This window comes from Neofelis nebulosa, chromosome 4 (assembly GCF_028018385.1).
Source record: "Neofelis nebulosa isolate mNeoNeb1 chromosome 4, mNeoNeb1.pri, whole genome shotgun sequence".
NCBI lineage: Eukaryota > Metazoa > Chordata > Mammalia > Carnivora > Felidae > Neofelis > Neofelis nebulosa.
The window spans coordinates 60,223,599-60,249,248 of record NC_080785.1 but is presented as its reverse complement, the minus strand read 5'-3'; the positions used below and the strand labels follow the sequence as shown (position 1 = coordinate 60,249,248).

General features: G+C 38.5%; 1 protein-coding gene and 1 pseudogene across 1 annotated transcript in view; one reads left to right on the top strand and one right to left on the bottom strand.

Moving 5' to 3' along the window:
• Positions 1 to 3,142: 3,142 nt before the first annotated feature.
• Positions 3,143 to 25,650, bottom strand: part of ANKMY2 (ankyrin repeat and MYND domain containing 2) — a 38,334-nt gene continuing 15,826 nt past the window's right edge. Inside the window, 6 exon segments of the mRNA XM_058724908.1 lie at positions 3,143 to 4,321; positions 5,755 to 5,884; positions 8,090 to 8,218; positions 11,563 to 11,698; positions 12,502 to 12,716; positions 18,076 to 18,236. Of these exon segments, the coding sequence (XP_058580891.1) occupies positions 4,137 to 4,321; positions 5,755 to 5,884; positions 8,090 to 8,218; positions 11,563 to 11,698; positions 12,502 to 12,716; positions 18,076 to 18,236 (956 nt within the window). The 3' untranslated portion in view covers positions 3,143 to 4,136.
• LOC131511276 (U2 spliceosomal RNA) lies at positions 9,261 to 9,440 on the top strand (annotated as a pseudogene).

The window sequence follows — 25,650 nt, the reverse complement described above, 5'->3', positions numbered from 1 at the left end:
AAAATTTGTAGGGCAGGCCTAGGTAGACTAGAAATTCAAGAATGAGTTGATGTTGCAGTCTTGAGTCACAAATCTACAAGGCAGGCCAGCAGGCCTTTTTAGGGACTTTTTATTTTTAGTGTTGGTATTTCCATGTTGCCAGCTTCTTCAGCATCACAACTGGGATATATGAGGCAAAAAAAAAAAAAAAAAAAAAAATCTCAAGAGAACAAACTGAATGTCACTGCCTGGCTCTTGAGGTCCCCAGCCAGTCTGTCTTCTTTCTCCACCTTATGGAGAAGTCTTCTTATTTATGTTTGATGTATCATATCTAGGGATTTTAGTTTTACTTAGCAGAAGGAATAGAGAAAAGTATGTCTACTCTACCTCTCCAGAGGCAGAAGTGTTCAGGTTATGTTTTAAGTGTAGCTGTATTTGTTTCCTTTTATGGCTTCTGGGTTTAGGATCCTATTTACGAAGGCCTCCTTCCAGGCAAAGTCATTAAGAATTTTCTCATGTTTTTTTTCAGAGAATGATCATTTTTTTTCACATTTAAATCTTACCCATGTCAAATCATCCTGGAATTAAGTGGTTCCATATTAGTTTATGAATTATCTAGATACATTGCCTTGAATTGGTCAGTTACGTAGCTACCTGATTCATTCTAGACAAATTATGATTTGGCTTTTATTCAAAAGATGCCTTCATGTATTCATATAAGTCCTTAAAGGATTCCAAAAAACAGCCCTATAAACTAGGCCAGAATTACCTTTTAGAGGAAAAGAAATCTCCTATATATCTGCTGAAGGAATTATGAGAAGAAGAAATTTGCTTTTTACTAAATTAAGATATTGCTTTTTATCTATGTAAATAATGCTTTAGTATTATCACAATTTATATAAATATGCACTAATTTCTATACAATTTCAAGCAAATGAGTTTTTCTAGAAAAAACATTCGTAAAGAAAAACACCTTGCATTGGTGGTTTCCTTTCCAACCAAAATGATAACCATGATTTAATTCCAAACTTGAACTGTTAAGAAAACAAAAAACAAAAATCAAAAACCTTGAACTGCTATTGTATGTTCTTTCTAAGAGCATATAAATTTCAAAATTTTAAGTTATATGACTTCATTTTCCTTTTAGCTCTATTTATATGCACTTAACTTTAAAAATTTGGTCCCATTTGTCTTCCACTTGTCACAAATGTATTAGTAAGAATTCTTTGGTTTTAAATTATAGATATCCAAATGGGAAATTTGCTCATGTAACCAAACCATGTAAGCCCAGTGTAGACTGCCAGAACTCAGTGGATTCAACAGCTCAAACAGCATTCCCTCCCTCTATCCCTTGCCTGCTTGGGTGTGTTCAATAGCTGTATTCTCTCAGGTGCCTCCGCATGTCAGCACAGCTCTGGAACTGAATCCCTGTATTTAATCACTGTTGTAAGAGAGAAACAAAATACAAAAAAAAGCCTCCCCTCTTCAGCTTCAGGAATGTAAAACCTCTAGGAAGTGCTCTGATTGGCCTGGGTGTGGTCAAAGAAGCAGGTCACGGCTACCAGTAGCAACCATAAAAACACCTGGATTGGAAGATGTACAAGCTCCCACTCAAGAAGGGCACTCATTGGCTTCAGATGCAGGTGAGATGGGATCCTGAGAAGATAAAAACACTGCAAGAATACCTACTTAGAAAAAAAAAAAAAAAGGAATATCTACTTGAAGAATTTCTATGAAGTTCAGTACCCAGTAATATTAAAATTCAAGTAAACCCATGTACGTGATAGATGACTAAAATCAGTCATGTTTTAAAGATCCTGGAAAATATTCATTAAATCCTGTAAAATAATGGCCTGCCTTCAGAGCTCTATTATCTTATATCTGCAGAGATACTACAGCAAAGGTAACATAGTAAAAGTATATAATGGAGTGGTCAGAACTAGAGACCTGGATGAGTTCCAGCTCTGTTCTTTTGGATAAGTTAATTGACCTCTTCCTTGTCTGTGCTATGGGGCTTAAAATAAAGTCTAATTTACAGGCTTGTTATAAAGTCTAATTTACAGGCTTATTATAAAGATTAAAAACGATAACTTCAGGGATAGAGTAACTTTCAGTGTTAACTACTGTTATCACCTATTGAATCAAAAAGCAAAATCCAGTTTCCTAGTAAACCCGCTGACCAATATTCTATTACATCAGCTCTAGGTATGAAACATATTGGAATAATAAGACTATCTTAATCCTTTAGGTCATATTTTTGTTTGAGAAGTTTCTTGATAGCATATTAAAAGTAATTCAACACGGTTTTAAAAAAATGAACTGGATGACCACCTATCTTAATTGGAAATATCACTCTGAGATTGAAGTATGACAAAGGAAGGGATTATAATCAGAACCAACCCCATTGTGTCTTAAACTCCATCTTCTGACCACCTCTTCCCTGAATCACATCTATGGAAAATTTTCATGTTGACATGGCTTATACCTGAAGTCTTCTTTGTCCACTGGGGGTTGTAGCGGTGTTAGAGTTGATTCATGTTAGCATTCACTTCAATGAAGGGAAAAGGTACCTCTACAACTCCACATCTCTCGATTTTCCTATTTCCTCCTGCTTTTTCACAACCCTCCATGTTATCCGAAGACAGGCATCGTAATGGTAACACAAAATGGCGATAACACACACGAAAAAACAATCAGATAACACAGGTATAAAACAGATTGGTGGGAGAACAGAGCCTAGGAGGACTATCGCACTAGTCAAAGCGGAATGTTTCTCAGTGCGCAGACGAGGTGCCTTGACAAGGGAAGGGAGGCTTGTCATGACTGGCAAGTTTAGGTGCAGTCTGCCTGATTCCCAACCAGTTAACCCTTCACACTGAATTTGCCCCCAAGAAGTCCTCCGGGAACAGCATGGTAGCGGGAGTGCAGGTGTAATATTGGGACTGGGAGAAAAGTCATTCGGTGTAAGAGGAGAACCAGCAAGATAGAAGAATGTGATCAGTGAAGTGAGGTGGGAATTTTAGTCACTGTGATTTGCATTTGTGCACATTAAAATACTTATTACGTTGTTCTCTAGTATTTGCTGAAATTCCTAAAATTAAGTCCTCTATTATTTCTTTAATATTTCCCACCCCTTGACAGCAATAAACCAGGAAACAAGGTGTAGAGTTGGTTATACAGTAGGCACAATTTATTTTACAATCATCACAAGAAACTCTGAAACACGGCACTGTCTTTGGCTATCACACCTTAGCCTGCTTCGGTACTGTGTAAGCTAAAAACTGGTGCCGGGACATTCTAAAAGTGACAGTTATAAATCAGTTTCTGGACAGGAAGAGCCACATGAAAAGCTTACAGGAAGATAAAAGCCTTTCAAGTGGAATATGGCACGTAAATTAGTTTCATAACTGTGGACACACTATGTTTAGCCATTATTGAATCAAACATTTCATGAAATATCCTTTTTAAAGCACATGCTGAGATAACTGTGGCTATGCCTTCATTCCTTCTGGGAGATTTGACATTTCTGAAGGTACAAATACTGTATATACAACGTCACCACAGGAACTATATAAAGTTCAGACTGCTCAGGATAATTCCTATATAAAACTACAATGGGCTGAACTGGGACAGATCCTGTAACATACAACTTTTCTTCATTTCATTTCATCTTAATAAGCAGGGCTTCACTATTGTAAATGCTATTTATATTCATCTTACTCGCATATAAATTATGATTCATTTAACTACCCGTCTCAGTGGCTAAAAAATCCTTCCTTCCTGAAAATCTCTCTCCTACACCTATTCTGCTGGGTCCTTTGTTCCCCACAGCCTATATTTCATTTCTTCTTTAAGGGATGTATTTTGCTTTGAGAACAATTGCAGGGAAGCTGGCCTCAGAAAGGGAATAAAAATGTTTCTTCTATAGTTTGAAATAAAAATTTTTCCCTTGTGGTATCGGTCCAATGACAGTACAGAGAGCACAAGGAAATTAGGGCATGGTAGACAGAGCTTTGCTTGAAAGCGTCTATTCTAGGAAACATGGAATCCTGCCATGGTGCCATGCAGGTATCACGAGGCAGTGAGGATACAGTCGCATGAGATTTCCAGCTACCTGCCAGGGTACGAACCATCCACACTGGTGCTGGCTCTGGCTTTTACTCCTCAGATGCCTGTGGACCTGCAGGAGCATCCTGCAAGCCTTCCAACCCAACTTCACTCTGAGGACGTTCTTCCTCCCCTTCTACAGACTCTTTGGGGTTACAATCCTCTTGGGAAGTTCCCGTTTCGGCCTCTGGCTGCTCTTCATTAATACAATTAGAATTGACATCAAGTTTGCCATCTGACCAAAACAAAAAAAAAAAAAGTCATTTTGTTGTTCCTACCACATGTCGGTCACTCTTCTAAGTGCTTTCCGTGTATTAAATTATTTAATCCTCCCAATAGCCGTGTGAGGTAAATTATCTCTATTATCATTATTATCATGACTTTTACAAATGGGGAAACTGAGAAGAGAAGGGTTTGGCAACTCAGAGTGAAAGAGCAAACCAGACTTTGGACCCGGGCCTCTGGCTCCACAGCCGGGCCTTGAAATCTAAATGGTTGTCTGGCATCTGATAAAATCTTCATTTAAATACAGCTTTGCCGTGAATTACCTTGATGTCTTTGGGTAGGTGATGGCCTGTACGAGGTTGTTTCCTCATCTGTAAAGTGGGGGATAATAAAGGCTATCCTACCCTGGTGGGAAGTAGAGGTGCGTGAGACATTTAGAAAAACATATGGCACCTGCTGATGCTTCGCAACTGGGAATTCCCATGCTTCCTGACAGTCTTACTCTCTCGCTCGTCTGGTATGAGACCAGCTGCTATCCTCTGCCCTCCAAACAGAGCATAAAGAAGTTTGGTCCAGGAGACACGAGAAGGCGTGGCAGAAAGCCTGGCTGTTCTCGTAACAATTTATTTATATAAATTAAATTTCATTTTGTGCACATCATTCAATCCTACTAACAGTGTTTCTCAAGCAAGTGGTAAAGGCAGTACAGCTTTTTAAGGGGTGGAGGGGGAAGTGTTTTGTATCCGAGTCACCTGGGCCACTTTTTCAAACTAGATGCGCTCCCCAGAACGTATGATATATTTTCAGGGGTGGGGCATAGAGTGGATGTTGTTTTCCACTACGGTCTGTGAACCATTGCTGAAGCAACTCACTGTTTCTGATGAAAATGAGTCATATACTTCACGAGGGAGGGAGAGAAAAAATAATAGGGAACTCTATGCCCAGACACTTATAGAAACCTAATCTGTACAGTAGGTCTGCGATGTAATCTGTAATTTATAAATTTGCTCTGTAATTTCACCTACAGCTTTGTAATTTAATTAAAAAAATTAAAGGTTCCCAACCTTAAAATCTGTGGGTAGCCATTAGGGGAAATGTAATTATTTCCTTAGTCGAAGACCTTAAAATCCTTTGTGAGTAAAGGATAAGTGAATACTCAAAGTCCTGTTGTTGCAGGGTACTCTCCTGAGTCCAAATGTAGAATATGGAATAAACCCTATTCCTTAAAATTCTATACCTCTTTGTTTTCCAGGGACTTCTAGGCTAACCATATTCTAGACATTATCCCAGCAACCCAAAGTAGGGACAAATTTAAGTGTGATTCTTATGCTGGTCAACTCCAAGTTTCCTCAGTCCCCAGAGAATACTCCGTCCCTTGGTGCCCTGTGTTAATATTAATAATATCGTTCCTCTTCTCCACGAGCTTGCTTTTTATATACGTACTGTTTTCCTCTTCACTCTTTTCTTTGGCAGCTTCCAATTGTTGTTTTTCATAAATGTCCTTTAGATTCTTACAGATTTTCTTATGTGCAAACCAGTGTGTTTTCTGACAGGTTTGATCGCAGTATATTACCTGAAAACAATTGTTAAGTTTATTTCATTTCAAGAGCTGTGACTGCATGATACTCCAACTATAACACTAAACCAACAACTATGCTGTAAAAATGGTGTTTGGTATGCTTTCTTTTAAAACCATAAGGTACACTAATTTAGATTTGTAATTTTTAGTTCATACTTTATAACAAGAATGGATATACAACAAACAGTCTACCAAAGACTCCAACAAGTGATTTACTAAGAACCTACTATGTGGGGACACGTGGGTGGCTCAGTCAGTGAAGCGTCCAACTCTTGGTTTCAGCTCAGGTCACGATCTCACGGTTTGTGAGTTCAAGCCCCGCGTTCAAGCCTGTTTGGGACTCTGTCTCCCTCTCTCTCTGCCCCTCCCCTGCTTGCTCTCTACTTCTTTCTCTCTCAAAAATACACAAACAATTGAAAGATTTGTTTTAAAAAAGAACCTACTATGTGTCAGAAATGATACAGTACTATGACAAGGGAGATATAGTTATCTCAGAAGAAGGTAGGTTGAGAAAGAGCTGGATGGGGCAGCGTGGAGGAAGGCAGACACTCAACAACATGATTTATATCCTAGTAAGTGTAGTAATAGCAACAGGAGCACAGAGGAAGCAGTGACTCCCTCTAAATGAAGGAAGGCAGTCAACAGAGGAATGGGAAAGAAGCATTCCAGGCAGAGATTATCTTGTACAAAAATGGAGGAAGGGAAATGAATTATATGCTCAAGGAACAGCAAGAAGTTTGTGCAAATGGACCTTAGAGTTTTGTAAGATTCTATGCCAAGCATTGTGCGAGGCCCTTATAAATAGATGACACATACTGGAGACTGTTTCACTGGTCCCAATTCTTAATTTTTCCCTGCATGTTTACATTTTCCCATGAGACTTCAAAGTTCTTTTTACTGAAGGGAAGAACTGAGTTTACAATTTTGCCATGTGACTTGCTTTGGCCAAAGGAATGAGAGAGCATGACAATTTCAAGGCTAGACTTCAGGAGACCTCATGTGTTTTCACCTGCCCACTTTTACTTCTGCCATCATTATGAGATGGCTCAGGCTGCCTGCTGGTCTAAGGAGGATAAGAGACGCATGGAGAAAAAGTGCCCCAGCCCCTCTCAGCCCATCTCAGCCAACCGCCAACATGGGAAATTAGCAAATTACTGCATTTTAAGTACTGAATTTTGGAGGGTTTTATATGCAGCAACAGTTAACCAATATAGATGGTCTCAATAAATTCTTACAACGCTAACCCCATTTCACATATAAAGAAATCAAGGTTCAAAGAAGTAAGTAATTAAAAGAGATGAAGTGCAGAAGTAGGTTAAAGCAAAATGTGATGAATGTTATTAATACGCTGAAGAATTTCAACCTTAAAAACAATAGGAACTTGATTTAATGGATAGTGTAAAGTGAATGCACAGATGAATGCTTGCAGGTAGTATCTGTGAGGAGAAGAACCCAATTAGATATGCCCTTTCAAAGTTCATTCTGACAGAAGTGGGTAATACAGTCCAGAGAGCTTAAAGATCGGTGGCAGTAAGAAGGGAGTTGTAGTTTTACATAGAGACATGATGGAGAGACTGCAGTTAAGCCACCATCAGAAGAGTCGAGATTGCATATCTATGAACTGTCCTACTTTAGGTTCTCAGGTCTGCACCAGCCTCAATCCCTTATGGATTATCTTTTTTGTATTCACTCTCTTGCATTCTTTTTCTTGGAGGTGGTCAGCACTGAAGCTGTGGCGATATGGAAGTTTGAGAGAAGATAAGGCACAGAACTACGTTTCTCCCATACTTCTCTCCCAGAACTACTTGTAAGGATGAGATGCATAGGGGCGCCTGGGTGGCTCAGTCGGTTGAGTGTCCGACTTCGGTCCAGGTCATGATCTCACGGTCCGTGGGTTCGAGCCCCGCATCGGGCTCTGTGCTGACAGCTCGGAGCCCGGAGCCTGTTTCAGATTCTGTGTCTCCCTCTCTCTCTGCTCCTCCCCTGTTCATGCTCTGTCTCTTTCTGTCTCAAAAATAAACAAACATTAAAAATTAAAAAAAAAAAAAAAAAAGGATGAGATGCATAGAATTTATACTATATTAGAGTCTATTAGAAAACTAACGTCAATCACTGTATGTAGAATATTAAAACTCAGTTTATCAACTCGGATATGAAACCTAAACCAAATCAGTGAACTTCAAAGAACTTCATTCTTACCATCTTGCATACAGAACATCTTTTACTTGCTCCCTTTTCTCCACAGGTTGTGCAAAATTCAACATCCACAAAACCCACCTGACCAGTGATGGCTTGGGTAAGTACAGAGAATGCAGTGGGATCAGAACCCTAGAGTAGGCATGAAGAAGAGAAAAATACACTTTAAAATCACCATGGAGGGGTGCCTGGGAAGCTCGGCTGGTTACCCATCTGACTCTTGGTTTCAGCTCAGGTCATGACCTCACGGTTCATGATATCGAGCCCCACCTTGGGCTCTGTGCTGACGGAGTGGAGCCTGTTTGGGTTTTCTCTCCCTCTCTCGCTGCACCTTGCCAACTTTAAATAAATCAAATCAAATCAGATCAAATCAACATGGGAAGACTACGGAGACGATACTCCATAAACAATGTTGTCCAGAAGCAGGCACACAAGAGACAAAGTCAATAAGGCTATACGTGACACAGCCTTTACCTATGTTACAAGAGCACGGCTACTAGTGTGAATTATTGCTTGAGAAAAAAAAAAATTGATGGTACAGCTAGACAACGTCACGGAACCTTTCTTGTCACTGCTGGGAGGACAGGAACTTTCTTGTTATACACAACCTTGTCATCCACTTTGTTAAGTACAAATTTGTTTAGGTACCAGAGTTCATCTCATGGAAAGATATTCAACTTAAAAACAAACACTCAACACAGCCTGTAAGAACTGAGACATTATTAGCTAGTCTTCCAGAAGCTAAAATATATTTTGTCAATTACAAAAGCCAAACTTCTTTAAAAGTGTTACAATGCGGACTCAACACTTCTTAAATGTAGCTATGCCTCAAACTTCCTGCTGGGATTTGTGACAGGAAGAAGCCAAGAGCCACAGGAGGCAGAGGGGATGAAAACCTCTGCAGGAGGGCCCAGGCACCCACGTGGGCAGAAAGTGCCGTAGGTGACGTGGCAGGCAACCCTGAGAGTTACCGTTGTACAGGAAAAGATTAACATTACTTCAGAGGCTTGTAAACTTGCCAGTTTAACAAAACCCCTTAGGTAGTAAACAGTGGCTACGCGGGACATTCACAACTACCAGCATTCCAGATAAATATAGTTTCCCAGAGAGAATATATAATTCTGGAAGAACAAAAATTTTTAAAGAGAAAAATGTTTTAAAATGCATTTCATATATCGCTTCTCGGCCTTTTGGCTAAGATCAAGTGTAAAATGCATTTCATAATATCTTATCTTTATTTTTTAAGTCTGTTTATTTATTTTGAGGTGGGGAGAAGGAGCAGAGAGAGAGGGACAGAAGGAACCCCAAGCAAGCTCTGTGCTGTCAGTGGAGAGCCCAACACAGGGCTCCAACTCATGAACCACGAGATCATGACCTGAGCCAAAGTCAAGAGTTGGATCCTTAACTGACTGAGCCACCCAGGTGCCCCACTATCTTTATTAATAAACCTTTTCTCAATAACTCAGATCGCTAGGATATACATTAATAACTGTACTGCATAAACTCTAACATTATTACACGATACAGAACTACAATGAATTGTTGAACCCCACGTTGGTCTGCTTTGACTTTTTTTAAAGTACTCTCGGCTCCTGTTAGTTTTGCCGTTTTCCCCTTTGAACGTGTAATGTCATCTACCACTTGTTAATGTTGAAAACACCACATGGCAGGCAGTGCTAGTAGGTTCTCTGATATCCATTCCCCCAACTTCTTCACTAAGAGAAGCAAAATTTTGTTCAGAGCAGCAGGGTTTAGATCAGCTAAAACCACTCATTTCCCCAGACAACCTGCAAACCTAAGAGTGGTCACATCGCACAGGCAGTGGGTTTCTGGGAGACCCTGTTTTCCAGCTACAGACCCCTTTCTTCTTCCTGCCTTAATGGGATAAAAACGTGAGCTTGGCGGAACAGCAACTGATGCCTTGCAACCCTGAGGTCATAAGCATGTGTACGATAATCTCTATGGCTAAAGAATATTGGGTGGAGGAGCACCTGGGTGGCTCAGCTGGTGAAGCATCTGACTTCAGCTCAGGTCATGACCTCACAGTTTGTAGGTTTGAGCACCTCATCAGGCTCTGTGCTGACAGCTCAGAGCTTGGAGCCTACTTTGGATTCTGTGTCCCTCTCTCTGCCCCTTCCTGGCTTGCGCTCTGTCTCTGTCTCTCAAAAAAATTAAAATAAAGGTTAAAAAACATTAAAGGATATTGGGTTGAAAAGTGGGAATCCATTTTTGAGCCACTGTGACATATCAGGTCTGCCTCCCTGATATGGTTCTGAGTATATGCAAATAAATAAACCCTATCAATTTAATTAATGGTTAGGTGGAGTTTAATATGTGAACAAAAGCACATTCATAATTGATGAACCACCCCCATAATTTGCTAACCTTAATCTTCCAAAAGTCTGAATACCAAATAACCACATATATTAAAAAGTAAAGGTAAAAATTCTCTACACGAAATCATGGAGATCAGGGATAAATCAATGCATGAACTTCATGAAATCATCTGGTCTCTTCAGATCTTTCCTATCTCATGGTTCTGAATACATGAATTCCTAATGTATAAAGGAGCACCTGGTACCCTTATAAATAAGCACCCTGACTTGTCCTTATTTTTCACATTGAGAAGGATGGGACAGACTAGAGAAAGTGGAGGAGAACCAACATTGCCAGAGGGAGGGAGGAAGCCATGGATGTGACCAGTGTCAGGACCAATTTCTTACCAAGTAGACAAAGGCTGATGAGGCTTTGATTGAAATATATAAAAGCATGACTAGTGCAGATATGGTGAACAGAAATCTGTTCACAATAAGGAAGCCAGGGAGTGTCTTATGAAATACGTAAATAAATATATAACAAAAGGGCAATAAATAATTTAAAGAACAGATAGTGGGGCATCTGGGTGGCTCAACTGGTTGAGCGTCCATTTCTTGAGTTCAGCTCAGGTCATGATTTCACGTTTCATGAGATCGAGCCCTGCATCGGGCTCAGCACTGACAGTGAGGAGCCTGCTTGGGATTCTCTCTCACTCCCTCTTTCTCTATCCCTCTCCTCCTCATGTTCTCTCTCTGTCTCTCTCTTGAAATAAATAAACTTTAAAAAATAAATACAAAAAAAAACAGACAATGAAGTTAAATTTTACTTCCTACAGCTGGGAAGTAAAAACAGAATTTTGTTAAGTATGGAAAATTTATAATCAGAGGCATTAAGGTAGAATCTCAGAAGCTGGGACACACTTTGAGACTGTTTATGAAGACATACAACCAGCTTCCCCGTGACCATCCCTTCACATCCCCCACGACCAGAAACCGTCAACCTAGACAATCAGTTCCTTTCATCTAGCGTGGGACTTTGTACTGGTTTATCTATCAAATAAACAATAAATTAATGCTAAAGAGAACTTGCCTTTAATTGTTCAAAATACAGTAATTAGGTCTTACTGGTAGAGTTAACTAAGTGACCGTGAGGAGCCTTACAATTTCAACAGGAGCAATACTTCGCACCAGTTGCTGGAGGAGTGTCGCTTCACAGTAAGGAAATTTTCAGATACTTTCTCTTATGATCTTTTCTTGGTATACCGGAAAGCCATCAGAAGCTCGGCCTCTTAGCAAGCTGTAAGATATTTTTTTAACAAAATAACTGGAGTTTGATCCCTAAGCATTTCCTCACAGCCAAACCCATGAACTTTTCATAGTTTCTTCTTTTCTACTTCAGATTTTCATTGTCTCTTCAAGTCGTGATGACAGACTTAATTCAAACTGCTCTTCTAGCTGCATGCTAAGCTAGGCCTTATCAGGTTTATGGGCCCCGAGCCGTATTTATAAAAGCAACCCCTGCCATAAAACACACTAACTGTCATGATCAGGTTAGCTAGTTACTCATTACCATGCCAGTTATTTGTACAAAGAGCGAGAATTCTCATGAAGTTACACCCTTCTGACACAGTTCACTTTTCTCAGTGTGACTGTAAGGGAATTTGATCCCTGGTGGTTCAGAGAATAAGGATAACACACAGATCTCGCAGATTCAGTAACGGAGGTACACCGAGGGCCACGGCGAATCCGGACCGGGAACCTACGGCATGGTGTACCCATCGTCAAAGCTGGACTTGGGCTACCTTCTACATCTTACACACACTACTTAACTTCTCCGAACTTCAGATTCCTCACGTGTAAACTGGGGATAACAAAAGCATCACTGTAGAAAGTACAGAACTGAATAACCACTCAGTCTAAATGTAACATCGTCTTTCGTTTCTTACAGACTAAATGTGAGCCCAACAGTAACGACTGCTGCTAAATGGCTTCATGTTTTAATCCATAATGAGGCTTCACATAATAATTCATTATCCATTTGAGCATGTTCTACATATGACATGGTAAAAAAAAAAACAAAAACAAAAAAAAACCCAGTACCTTTTGATGAGAGTGTCCAGTTTATTCTCTCCATTTTTTAAAAAGTTAATGCATTTCTGAAAGATACAACTGATGTAGTGCATTTTCATAGCCAACACTTCATTCATGTCTCTCTGCTTCATACATTTCTCACAAATCAAGTCCATCACCTTGTAGCATTTATTCAGAGCTGTTTCTTCTGCCAGTAGAGGATTCTCATTTATAAGCATCACGATCTAGAAGAAATTACAGTGAGCTTAGAAATTCCATGAGAGGGGTGCCTGGGTGGCGCAGTCGGTTAAGCGTCCGACTTCAGCCAGGTCACGATCTCGCGGTCTGTGGGTTCGAGCCCCGCGTCGGGCTCTGGGCTGATGGCTCGGAGCCTGGAGCCTGTTTCCGATTCTGTGTCTCCCTCTCTCTCTGCCCCTCCCCTGTTCATGCTCTGTCTCTCTCTGTCCCAAAAATAAATAAATAAATAAATAAATAAATAAATAAATAAATAAATAAATAAATAAATAAAAAAACAAACGTTGAAAAAAAGAAATTCCATGAGAAAAAAAAAAAAAAGAAGAAATTCCATGAGAGATTTTTCCATGTACAAAATTAGGCAGTCAGTTTGGGTTGATTTCAATAGATTACCAAATAATGTCTTTCTCAGGGTCATATGTTTACTATATTAATTCAAATTAGAATGCCAACTGCCAATGATCAAACTTATGAAACTAATACAGAGGACCGTAGCATCGTGACATCTCTTGAGCTCTTTGTATCTAAGTTATCACGTGATCTGCCATCCAGCTAAACCAGGGTGTTAGTATGCCACACAGATGATTTTAGATTCTCAGTTAAAAGCACTTCTACCAAAGATAAAAGTGGCATATTCACATATCCTTTATATACAGAATCAAATCACCAAGTAATCACTACTTTTAGCTAACATTACTGAGCTTTAGAATTTCATGGTTAGGAGTACTATAATTCTCATTAATTCTTATTAATTATAAAGAAATGAGATTTTCACAAGAAGCAGTCTAAAAATAAAAAGTGTATTACTTTCCAATTAACTACATTTCTCTGTGGAAATTTTTATGATATGCTTCTAATCTTCTATGGTAATGAGAATAGGTCAAAGCAATAATAGCTTTAAAAGGAGGAATACTAGAGAGTTATCAAATTTGATGCATTATGAGTCCCACACTTCTCATATATGTATACAGATTAAGTCCAAAATCAGTGTAATGAGGAGTTTGGTTTTTTTTTTAATTTTTTTTTTTTACTGGCTTTGTTATAGGCTAGATTACCTGAAGTAGGTCTGCACAGGACAGATGTAAACATCCATGGGGACATAACAGTAATGCAAATACATGTGTAACATGGGCACAATTGTACACACGTAGCAAAAAGTCAGTATTTGCTAACCTTTGTGTTACAACTAAATACCTATCTTGGGTAATGTAAATATCAGGTAATCACAGAAAGCAGATTTCATGTATTAGATCCTTTTCTTCAGATATGAAGATAATTTGTTAACTTACATAAATCCCATGCCTAGCCTAATTAGAAATTTAACATAGATTAAGTGTTCTTGTGAAATTAAAATATGATTTGAACTTATTTTTGACACCACTAGATTGGTATATAATATAATATTTTACTTAAAATATAGCACTCAATAATAAAGTTCATGAAATAAGTATAAGGAGAAGTCCAGTTGGTAAATTTGCTGACAACTTACATAATAACGTGTATCAAAAATTAACTTTTGGCAGAGAAGGCTTGTTAATTACATGTATTTCTACTGTCAAGTGCACTCACTTGAAACTGTTGTATATTTTTCCATGAAGCCTTTATAATCAAAACATAGGATCTTAAACTTATAAATAAAACCTTGTTTAAAAATTCTTAGAACCCAGATTCATTTTTTCCTTTTATGAAAATATTAGGCTTTATTTACTTTGTAATATATACCACCATACTCAAAAAAAAAAAAAAAAGACATATAACCATAGCTCTATGAGCTTACTGAAACATTTTATAAACACAAAAAAATATTATTTGAAGTAGTTTCCTTCCTTTAATCTTTTGAGCATTATAAAGTAATCCATTATAAAGAAAATCTCATTATTAATTATTGAGGAGGAATAAATATATTCCATTAAGCATAAAAGAAGATATATCTCATCTCCCAAAGAATGTAAGAATATGTTTATACAGTGACATTCTGAATTCTTTTTATTTTTCTTTTAAAAAAAATACCAAACCAACAATTCTGGCCTTAAAAAGTTATGTACATCTGTCTCCTGACCACTTAGAGACTCTGCTCAATTCTGTTGTCATTTTTCCTGTGATTCTGTTTTTCTCCTGTATAACCTCTGTATTCTGAGCATCAGCACAATTCTCCAAGTCCCTGTTGAAAACAAACATCCATATCGCTACAGGAGCCACTTAACCTTGACGCACAGGCAGCTATGTTAAGTGCACCGCAGTGAAAGGGTGAATTGTGTATCAAGGAGGCTCTCTGTGATTTTAAAAGGTCTGTGACTCTATACAATGGCTGTTAGTTACCTTTTTATAATACGCTTCAAGAAGACCCCTGCTGACTTGAAAAGGGGAAAGCAATGAAAATAAGCCACCATAATAGCAACTGCACAACTTTTATCCAAAGTGGGTGGGGAGGTTTCCAAGTGAATAGATCATTTATAGCTACAAAAAGCAAGGTGTGGTTTGAAGGAAGGTACTATAATTACAGAATAATCTCTTTTAAGACCAAATGTACTAAAAAATATATAATGTAGGCTATTTCAGTTCATATATGTTTACAATTTATTGCCTGTATAGATATACCCTTACTCTAATTTACTCAAATATGCGCTTTTATATTTATTTAGTTTAAAAAAAAAATATTTTGAGAGAGAGTGCTGTCAGTGTGGAGCCTGCTTAAGATTCTCTCTCCCCCTCTCTCTGCCTCTCCCGTGCTCATGTGCACGGGCATGCACTCTCTTTCTCAAAAAAAAAAAAAAAAAAGAAGAAGAAGAAGTAAAAATTTAAAAAAAGAAAAAGTAATAAAGATTATTAAAGAACAGTAACTACTAAAACATTTAACCCGAAGAGACTGGGTTACATATAAATATCAAAAATTACTCCACAGGGGCGCCTGGGTGGCTCAGACGGTTAAGCGTCTGACTTCGGCTCAGGTCATGATCTCACGGTTTGTGAGTTCGAGCCCTGCATCAAGCTCTGTGCTGACAGTTTGGAGCCTAGAGCCTGCTTCAGATTCGGTGTCTCCCTCTCTCTCTGCCCCATCCCCACTCATGCTCTGTCTCTCTCTCTCTCTCTGTCAAAAAAAAATAAACACTAAAAAAAAATACTCCACAGACTCAATTATTCCCATTTTTTGAGATTACTGCAGTCTCAAGGGGTAGAAACAGATATAAAAGACCGTGAATCAGAAAAATACAGGGAACTTCTTCAAATCAGTCTAAACCAGAAGATCCCATAATGCTCAGGCTGGAGGGCCTTGTAAAACCGCACACATTCTCCATGTGGAGAAATGCTATATCCTAGGAAAAATCCTGTCTTCCTACCCTAGCCTGCACCACCGCTAAGAAAAAGAGCGCCACGGACGAGGAGGAGCTCCTACATGGGACTTATCTCTTTGCCTGCGTGTGCTGGGAGGGAAAAATACCCATCGTTACAGAAGGGCTACGTATTTTCTAAAAGTTAAATTCTAAGTTCCACTTAATCTCCACCATAAATACAAACATACGATTTGTGGCTGAATTTCTGTTTTTGCCCACTTAGGATCACAAGTGTTACCTCCTGGGGTTCTTTCAGAATATTAAGTACAACAATTGAAGAAGAAAGGCAGATGGCAGCTATGTTTTGTAAGTTTGTTTCTTGAGCTTCAAAGTCTGTATGCAAAGGGAAACATCAATAAAGTAATAATATTACATATAATTTGGAACTTATATCTTCAGGTAAGTGTCAGTCTTTAAAAGAGTTACTTTATGCAAACTGCCCGCTTATTTTAATGGTGTTCAGTATGTTCCACAGATTCACCAAAATAGACTTTAAAGGACATCTAATTCACTGCATTTATAATAACATTTTGTACTAATGTTATTAATTTTTTATCCAATTTGTCGTCTTGCTCACCAGTTTTGAATTACTATCAAATCTATATGCTATGAATGAAGATACAGATCACTGAAATTTGAAAAAGGACAGCATCACTGTGGCACACACAGAGTTTTCTATAATGATTCACTGAGAAAATTATGCTAATGTGGATTGATTTATGAAAAAATTAATTAATTAAATTTAAAAATGCATTTTTTAAACAAATAAAAAAGTCTGTATGTAAACTATGAAGAAAATATTAGAGACAGTAGTTCAGAATGGCTCTTAAAGTTTCTCAGGTAAGCCATGTGAACTTCTGGGTTGTTCTAAAGAGTCTGAAAATCTATTGTGATTTAACTAATTCTGGAAGAACTATATTATTTAAAGGCATCAAATAGCTACTTGCATTAAAATATGTGGCCATGACTGAGGTGCCTGGGTGGCTCAGTCGGTTAAGCGTCCGACTTCAGCTCAGGTCATGATGTCACAGTCCGTAAGTTTGAGCCCTGTGTCAGGCTCTGTGCTGACAGCTCAGAGCCTGGAGCCTGCTTGGGATTCTGTGTCTCTCTCTCTCTCTGCCCCTCCCCAACTCACACTCTGTCTCTCTCTCAAAAAAATAAAATAAAAATATTTTTTTAAAAAATGTGCTCATAGGGGCGCCTGGGTGGCTCAGTCGGTTAAGCGGCCAACTTCGGCTCAGGTCATGTTCTCACGGTCTGTGAGTTCGAGCCCCGTGTCGGGCTCTGTGCTGACAGCTCAGAGCCTGGAGCCTGTTTCAGATTCTGTGTCTCCCTCTCTCTCTGACCCTCCCCTGTTCATGCTCTGTCTCTCTCTGTCTCAAAAATAAGAATAAAAAAACGTTAAAAAAATTATAAAAAAAAATAAAAATAAAAATAAAAATAAAAATAAAAAAATGTGCTCATGATTATATTTCAGAACATTTCCTGGAAGGATCTTTACTGTACTAGATGCTGTTGGTGCCCCACTGAGGTCCTTTTAGCAGCCTGTGTACTAAGCCTCAGTTCCTGGGAGTGCTGGCTGCGATGGGCTCAGAGCTGCCTCCTTCTCCAGGGAACTGCCTTCATCCATAGGAAGCCATTGTCCTTGGCAGTAGCTGGGAGGCTGTCCTTTCCCTCTGGGAACAAGTTTCCGGCACTGGCAACTGAGTGATACAAAAGCCTGACTCCCTTGCCCCTCTGGAACCATTAACAGTCCAGAGCTGCCGTGAGATGAGGTGGAAAGTATGCTTCAGCTGAACCCACCTCTTTGCCTAGCTTCTCCTCCTGCCCTAGCCTGTGTCCCTCACTCTCAGGTTTAAACCAAGAACACTCCTTCACTGTACCAACTGAACAACAGAGCTCCATCACAAGCTCTACACTGGCAAAGCCCAACCAAGATGATCTTATATAACCAAGAGCAGTTTCAACTCCGAAGCAATATTTAAATGAAAAGCGAAGATAAAAAACACTATGCTACCTTGACAGGATGAAGATTTGTCGTGGTAATAATTTTGTGCAGTGGGCCTGCCAATTTTGGAGGCAGTTTTGGCTCTTTATCCAGTCCCTGGGGTTTCGTGTAATAATCCAGTCTCTCTCGGGGAAAGAAATTGTTGATTATAGTCACACAATCATGTTGACCTTTTAACAGAAAAATAGGAAATCTGTTAATTTATTATTCAAAATAGGACATTTTCCAATTTTTTATTAAGTATGTTGCTGTGTTCTTGTGAAGTAACCATGCATTAACGTCTTTCATTTTCAAGAAAAGAGAGTAGAAGAGGAGAAGGAGAGGTAAAATGTTTTGAGGAACATTTATAAGCATGTTTTGTGAGGTCAAGACATAATCTCCTTATAAAGACACAATGCACAGTACATAGGAAGATTATGGAGACTACAAAAAAAAAGAGGGGGGGGAGTTCAATTTATAATTGACCCTAAATATTTTTTAAAAGTTGTTTTGGGGGCAACCGGGTGTTGCATGATCTTGCAATTCGTGAGTTCAAGCCCTGCATCTGGCTCTGAGCTGACCACTCGGAGTCTGGAGCCTGGTTCAGATTCTGTGTCTCCCTTTCCCTCTCTGTCCTTCCCCTGCTTGTGCTCTCTCTCTCTCAAAAACAAATAAATAAAACATTAAAAAAAAAAAAAAAGATTAAAAGTTGTTTGTTTTTTATTCTATTTAAATGTCTCTTCTTCCACCCTTACAGAAATGATGGTCATTCTTCCCTAATCACATCTGGCTTTCTTCACACAGAATGTAAATTCACTCTATATAGATTATTATTATTATTGTTGTTGTTGTTGTTGTTATCTCCCCTTCCCTTGAATTTGAGAAAAGCTTGGCCTCTTTGTGAATATAATTAGAGGAAAAGCTTTTGCCGGCACAGCCTGGAATCCGCTTTACAACTTCTTATAGATCCCTATGCCACTTCTCTAAGCCATCTCTAGAGGTAAAACTGGTTCTATGAAACCAAAACTGTCCCTGGAGAAGCTGGTAGCCTGAATGTGTGTTCCTGTTGCCTCTCCTTCCCAGGCTCCCTCACCACTAACTCTCTGGGGCGGGGAAGAGGCCACTCTGGGCAAGCAGCCAGAACCTCGCAGGGCACAGCTGTAGGTGCAGACTTTTCCGGGATCTCTGGAGGAGAGACTTCTTCCTCTTCTCTGCCTGCTGAGGTGGGAGGGACCAGCAGCAGAAAGTCCTGGGAAGTGGGCCCAGGGCACCAGGGCTCCGGGAGAGTGGTCTGGGTGGCCCCTGCCCAGCTTATGCATGGTCCTGGCAGCGTCTGCTTGAGTGAGGACAAAATATCTTCCAGTTTGTTGACCCTGGGCCCATGGGTATAGAGATAGTGGCCCTTCTCTTCACTGCTCCACAACCCTCCAGCTTTACCTCGCTGCCTAGGAGATACAGAGCAAAGTTCCTGCAGGGATCCAGCAACATGAAGACTATGTGCTGCCTCCACCAGATGGCTTCTTTCGTGGGAAGTGCACTTACAACCACGACCACTGACCCAAACCAGCACCAAACCATACCCCTCATCACCAAACGAGAACACTCAAATCAAGTAGATCGAGCACAAAATGTGAAGTCCCGTGGACTGCAGAAAGATTCAAAACTTTAAAATTAACACACAAACTCAAACAGCTAACCCAGTATAGTAGTGAGGACTAAAATAGTAATGCAGAAGATGAAGTAGATGAAATGTCTCCAAAGAGAAAAATTAGGAAATGGTAATCATTATGGAAGAGACGAGAGCTGAAGGGCAGATCGAGAAATGTAGTAGTGAAAAATAACACAAGTCCCAGAAAGAAAAAAAGAAATGGATTGAGACTTAAAGATTAAACAAATGATAAAAGAACATGTCCCTGATTTGAAGGGAAATTTTAGTAGTGACCACAATCTCCTTTTTGGTATTCAGTGCTGTTCTTAAGTACCCAAACACCAGGGTTTGCTTGTTTGTTTGTGTGTTTGTTTGTTTCTTTCTCTCTCTCTCTCTCTCTTTCTTTCTTTTATTCAGAAAGCTCCAATATATGTAACTTGAGGGGATGTCAAACAGTAATAGGATATATTAGAAACATGAGGTGCTCTGTTTAGCAAATGATCATCTCTACATCCACAATATTCACAGAGGGAAAGACAGAAACAGTCCATCAAGCAAATGTACAAGCAGGACATGAACATGTCGGCATCAGAATTAACACTGGTCACCGCATGTGGAAATTTACAACTGTGCAGAAAAACCAGACAAGATGAAGGCAAACTACAATCCTTCCTTAAAATGCAGTCTATATCCAGCTTCAATAAAAAGACGGGTATTGCTACTTAAAAAAACAAAAAAAGTTCTAAAATTACCTCCTAAAAACCTTAAAATCGACAGAGAAAAAGTTGAAGAGGAAAAAGTCGGGTAAATAGAGAATTAGCTTGTTACTATGTGTTCTCATCAGCCTCTCAACTAATAGAGTCAGGACAGTCCTGTGAGCAGTTGGCAATATTGGTACATTAAAAATACCAGCTATGTATCAATGACACAGTCACAGGAATAGAGAGGCTTCTTGAGATTCCATCTTTGTAAGAAGGACAAAATAATAATATTTTCAGCATTAATCTTTTTTACATTTTAGGTAGTGCTTACATTATTTTGATATTTTATTTTAAATAATCTGCTAATAATTTATATTAGAGTGATGTATATACTTATAACCAAAACAAATATTTAGTTTTACTGGTATTTAATTTATAAATTGTGAGTAAATACAAATAAAACAGTACTATCACTACAGAAAATATATGCTGGGGGTGGGCGGGGGTGGGGGGGCAGTGTATAATCTGGGGCCAGAATTACTATCACTAGACTTAAGTCTTCCTGATTGAATAGGGTCACTGAGTCAGTCTTAGGAAGGATTACTGAGAACACACACACACACACACACACACACACACACACACACAACTAGACACATCTTAGTAAAATGTTTTATTTTCTAGGATAGGCTGAAATTCAAAACACACTTCCAGAATGATATATGGAAAGTTTACTGAGGAAAATAAATTCTCATTTATAAGTACGTAGGAAAGTGTGAAGGGAGTTCTACAAATGACTGAGGGAAAAGCACAGTGATACAAGAACCATGAAACTACCCAGGGATGACTCACATTTCAGAGAGAAAGAGAATTTCTGTTATGATATGTTTCAAACCAGATTCAACCTACAAACCATCCCAGAAGGTCCTGTAGCCCAAACCTAAATGAGAACACAGAGAGCTCCAGATGGAGCTAGGGGGGAGGGGAGAGGAGTGGAGAACGCCTGGTAGCAGAGATGGCTAGGCTGAATAATGGGTGGAGGCAGCATGAGTTGACTCTGAGGATTACTGGAAGAGAAGTAACACACTTTGAATGACACTCTAATTACATATCGGGACTAAAAATACTAAACTCCCTCAGCAAAGTCCACAGCTGGTGGCAGTGGTGGAGGAGGAAAGGAAAGTCCCAGGCCTGATAAGGCAAAACAGAGAAATGTAGAGAAATCAATGAGTTTAGAAGTATTTTCTCATGTTCGAATTGCTAAATGGGCAAATACAGTTCCTTGGGGGTGGGACATAGAGGAAAATTTTGTTCTTGTTTGTTTGTTTTTTTTTTCCTTGCCTGGCTCTTTTCTTTTAATTTTATTTTTTTATTTTTTAAAATTTACATCCAAATTAGTTAGCATAGAGTGCAACGATGATTTCTGGAGTAGATTCCCTAATGCCCCTTATCCATTTAGCCCATCTCCCCTCCCACAACCCCTCCAGTAACCCTCAGTTTGTTCTCCATATTTATGAGTCTCTTCTATTTTGTCCCCCTCCCTGTTTTTATATTATTTTTGTTTCCCTTCCCTTTTGTTCATCTGTTTTGTCTCTTGAAGTCCTCATATGAGTGAAGTCATATGATTTTTGTCTTTCTCTGACTAATTTCACTTAGCATAATACCCTTCAGTTCCATCCACACAGTTTCAAATGGCAAGATTTCATTCTTTTTGATTGCCGAGTAATACTCCATTGTATGTGTGTGTGTGTGTGTGTATATATATATATATATATATATATGTGTGTGTGTGTGTATATATATATATATATATATATATATATATATATATATATACTTGTATATATATACACACATATATACCACATCTTCTTTATCCCTTCATCCGTCGATGGACATTTGGGCTCTTTCCATACTTTGGCTATTGTTGATAGTGCTGCTATAAACATGGGGGGTGCATGTGTCCCTTCGAAACAGCACACTTGTATCCTGTGGATAAACGCCTAGTAGTGAAATTGGTGGGCCATAGGATAGTTCTATTTTTAGTTTTTTGAGGAACCTCCATACTGTTTTCCAGAGTGGCTGCACCAGCTTGCATTACCATGTTCTTGTTTTTAAATAACCAACAAATATGGGTTTGACTGGGAGTGTCGTGAATAGGAAAGTAAGAATTAGTGGAATGGGAAAGCATTCTTGATCTTTCAAGTTAATAAAAGAAGAAATAAGTGTACTCTAACATGACCAGGCCAGTCACATTAAGCACACACACACACACACACACGCACACACACACACACACATGCACATGCACACAAAACCACCAAGTAAAACAAAGTGTAAAAACGTGGTAAAAGAGGAGGTACGTAGTCAAGTTTATCAATAACCATAAATATGCATAAGCTGAATACCTGTTAAAAGAAGGAATATCTCATTCTGGGTTAGAGAACAGAGCACACCTACATGGGTTTATAAACATACAGGTATAGAAGTAGTTACACTACTAAAATGAAATAATAAAGATGGAAAATAAAGAGATCAGCAAAGAGGTTATTGACAAAGGCAAAAAAAACAAAAAGGAATCAAGAATGGTTATAATATATGAAAAAGTGTATTAGTAGATTCTGTACCAATAAAACCACTAGCAATTTCATAAAAAGGGAAGAGCTAAAAATATTACCATTAAAAACAGGAAAAAAAACCTAGACATGTCAATTTTCACTACTATTATTGCTTCTTACTTTGAAGCCTGAAGCAAATTCAAACAGAAAATAAATGCAATTGAACAGCTATAAAACCCAGGAGACTCTAATAAAAATGACAAGAAAAATACAGAAATCAATAGCTTTCTCCTTATTATCCATAACCAGCTAGAAATGACAGAGTGTGGCAGTCAGTGGTGGTGGGAATTCTCCTTACAATATGGGCAATAACTACAAATTACCTAGAAGTAAATTTTAAAAGAATGGAGTTTCATTTAAAAGAAAGAACTGATCTGAGGGAATCTAATGAATATTATTAAGGTACCAAAAATAAGTTCTAAAACACACACACATACACAAAAATCAATATATCAGCATACCATGCGATTGAATAGCATGTCTTATCATACAGTGGTCAATTCTCTGAAAATAATTATATAACTATTTAATAAAAGTCCAAGAAGAACCAAAAAAATGGGGGGACATAGGAAGGTATTCAAATGGGAAGACCTGAAGGGAACAAGTGGTTTAAAGTCAATGTGATCAAACAATATGGTATTGACACAGAGAGTGACAAGCAGGCCTGTAGAAGAGACTATGGGGCCCAGAAATAGATACCAGTATATAAGAGAAATTAACTTACCACAAAAGTGGTATTACAATTTAGTGGGAAAATGCTGGGTGGTTTAGTAAGTGGTGCTATCACAATTAACTACATATCCAGGGAGAAATAAACTCTAAAGAATTAAATTTTGAAAGTACAAAAAAAAAAAAAAAAAAAAAAAATTGAAGGGCATTTAGGAGAATCCTCAACTAACCCATATTTAAGAACTCTTCTGACAAGACAAGAACCACAGAAACTATAAAAGAAAAACTATGATTACTTAAAAATAAATTTTCTATGGCAAAAGTTCCCATAAAGTCAAAAGAAGGAAATATAACTATTTGAAATACATTTTATAGAAAAAGGGTTAGCATCCATAATACACATAAAGCTCCTCAAAACAGTAAGAAAAAGACAACCCAAAGGATAAATAAGTAATGAGTATGAACGTCCACAGAAAAGAGAAATAGAAATGACCAACAGCAGAAAATAACTTAATTTCGTGAATAATGAGGGGAATGTAAATTTACAATATACCATCTTTTCAACTACCAGATTGGCAAAAAAGTGAAAACACCCAGTTCTGATGAAGATGTTCATAAGAATGTGAATTGTGTGTGTGTGGCGCGTGGGGGGGTGGGTGCATCTGGGTGACTCAGTTGGTTAAGCGTCCAACCGTGGCTCAGGTCGTGATCTCGCAGTTCATGAGTTCGAGCCCTGCATCAGGCTCTGGGCTGACAGCTCTGAGCCTGGAGTCGGCTTCAGATTCTGTGTCTCCCTCTCTCTGCCCCACCCATGCTCACACTCTGTCTCTGTCTGAAAAATAAACAAACTTTAAAGAAAAAAAAAAAAAAAAAAAAAAGAATGTGAATCATGGGGCACCTGGGTGGGTCAGTCAGTTAAGCGTACAAGTCTTGATTTTGGCTCAGGTCATGATCTCACAGTTTGTTCGAGACCCACTCTGTGCTGACAGCTTGCTCAGAGCCTGGAGTCTACTTTGGATTCTGTGTCTCCTTCTCTCTCTCTGCCCCTCCCCCAAAAGCACTCTATGTCTCTCAAAAATTAATAAATATAAATTTTATAAAAATATTTTTTTTAATTTTTTAATAAAAAAATAAGAATGTAAACTGTTATGCCCTTTTTTAAAAGACAATCTAGACTTACACTGAAATTAAAAATACATACCCTGTGTCTCAGCTCTTTTACTTCTGAGAGTATGTGTTATAGGTATTATAGCACTGTCGTGTAAAATATATATGACCAAGGATCATTATTACATTATTTGTAGTGAAATGATTTTTAAAAACTATCAGTAGGGGACAGCCAAATGCACTGTGGTACGTCTGAATCATAAGGAATATGACATAAATTCAGTGAAGATAACTGAATTTATATCCACCGAGATGAGAGGGACTTCCATGGCATACTAGTAAGTGAAGGAAACAAGTTATAAGAAATATATTTGTAAGATAAATCTTTTTTAAAAGATAAAAATCTTTTTTAAAAGATAAAAATCATTCATATGAGTGCACATATTGATACAAACCATTCCGCTTGAGGACAGTAAGAGGGGGTGGATGACTTTTTAAAAAGACTACCTATAATGGAAAATATCGTGTAGACCAAAAGGGTTTAATTCTCGTCTATGAGATTCAAATGGAATGCAAACAATTCTCTTATTTTAGGATGGGACTGGGGACAATTTCTACCTTAGATTTCTATGGATCTAGTGGTGTTAAGAGAAAGGCAAGTAAAAGAGCATCGTATTCATGTGTGAAAAAAGAGGCCTCTCCACTTCCAGCCCTGTGACCTGAGGAGAGTTACTGAACCTTTGTCTGCGTTCTCATTTGCTACATCGTGGACATGATGAAAACTGGGAGTTCAGTAGAACCTCATTTCATCTAACTGCTAGTCCTCAGGGCACAGATCAGAAAACTGAGTCCTGCAGAGAAG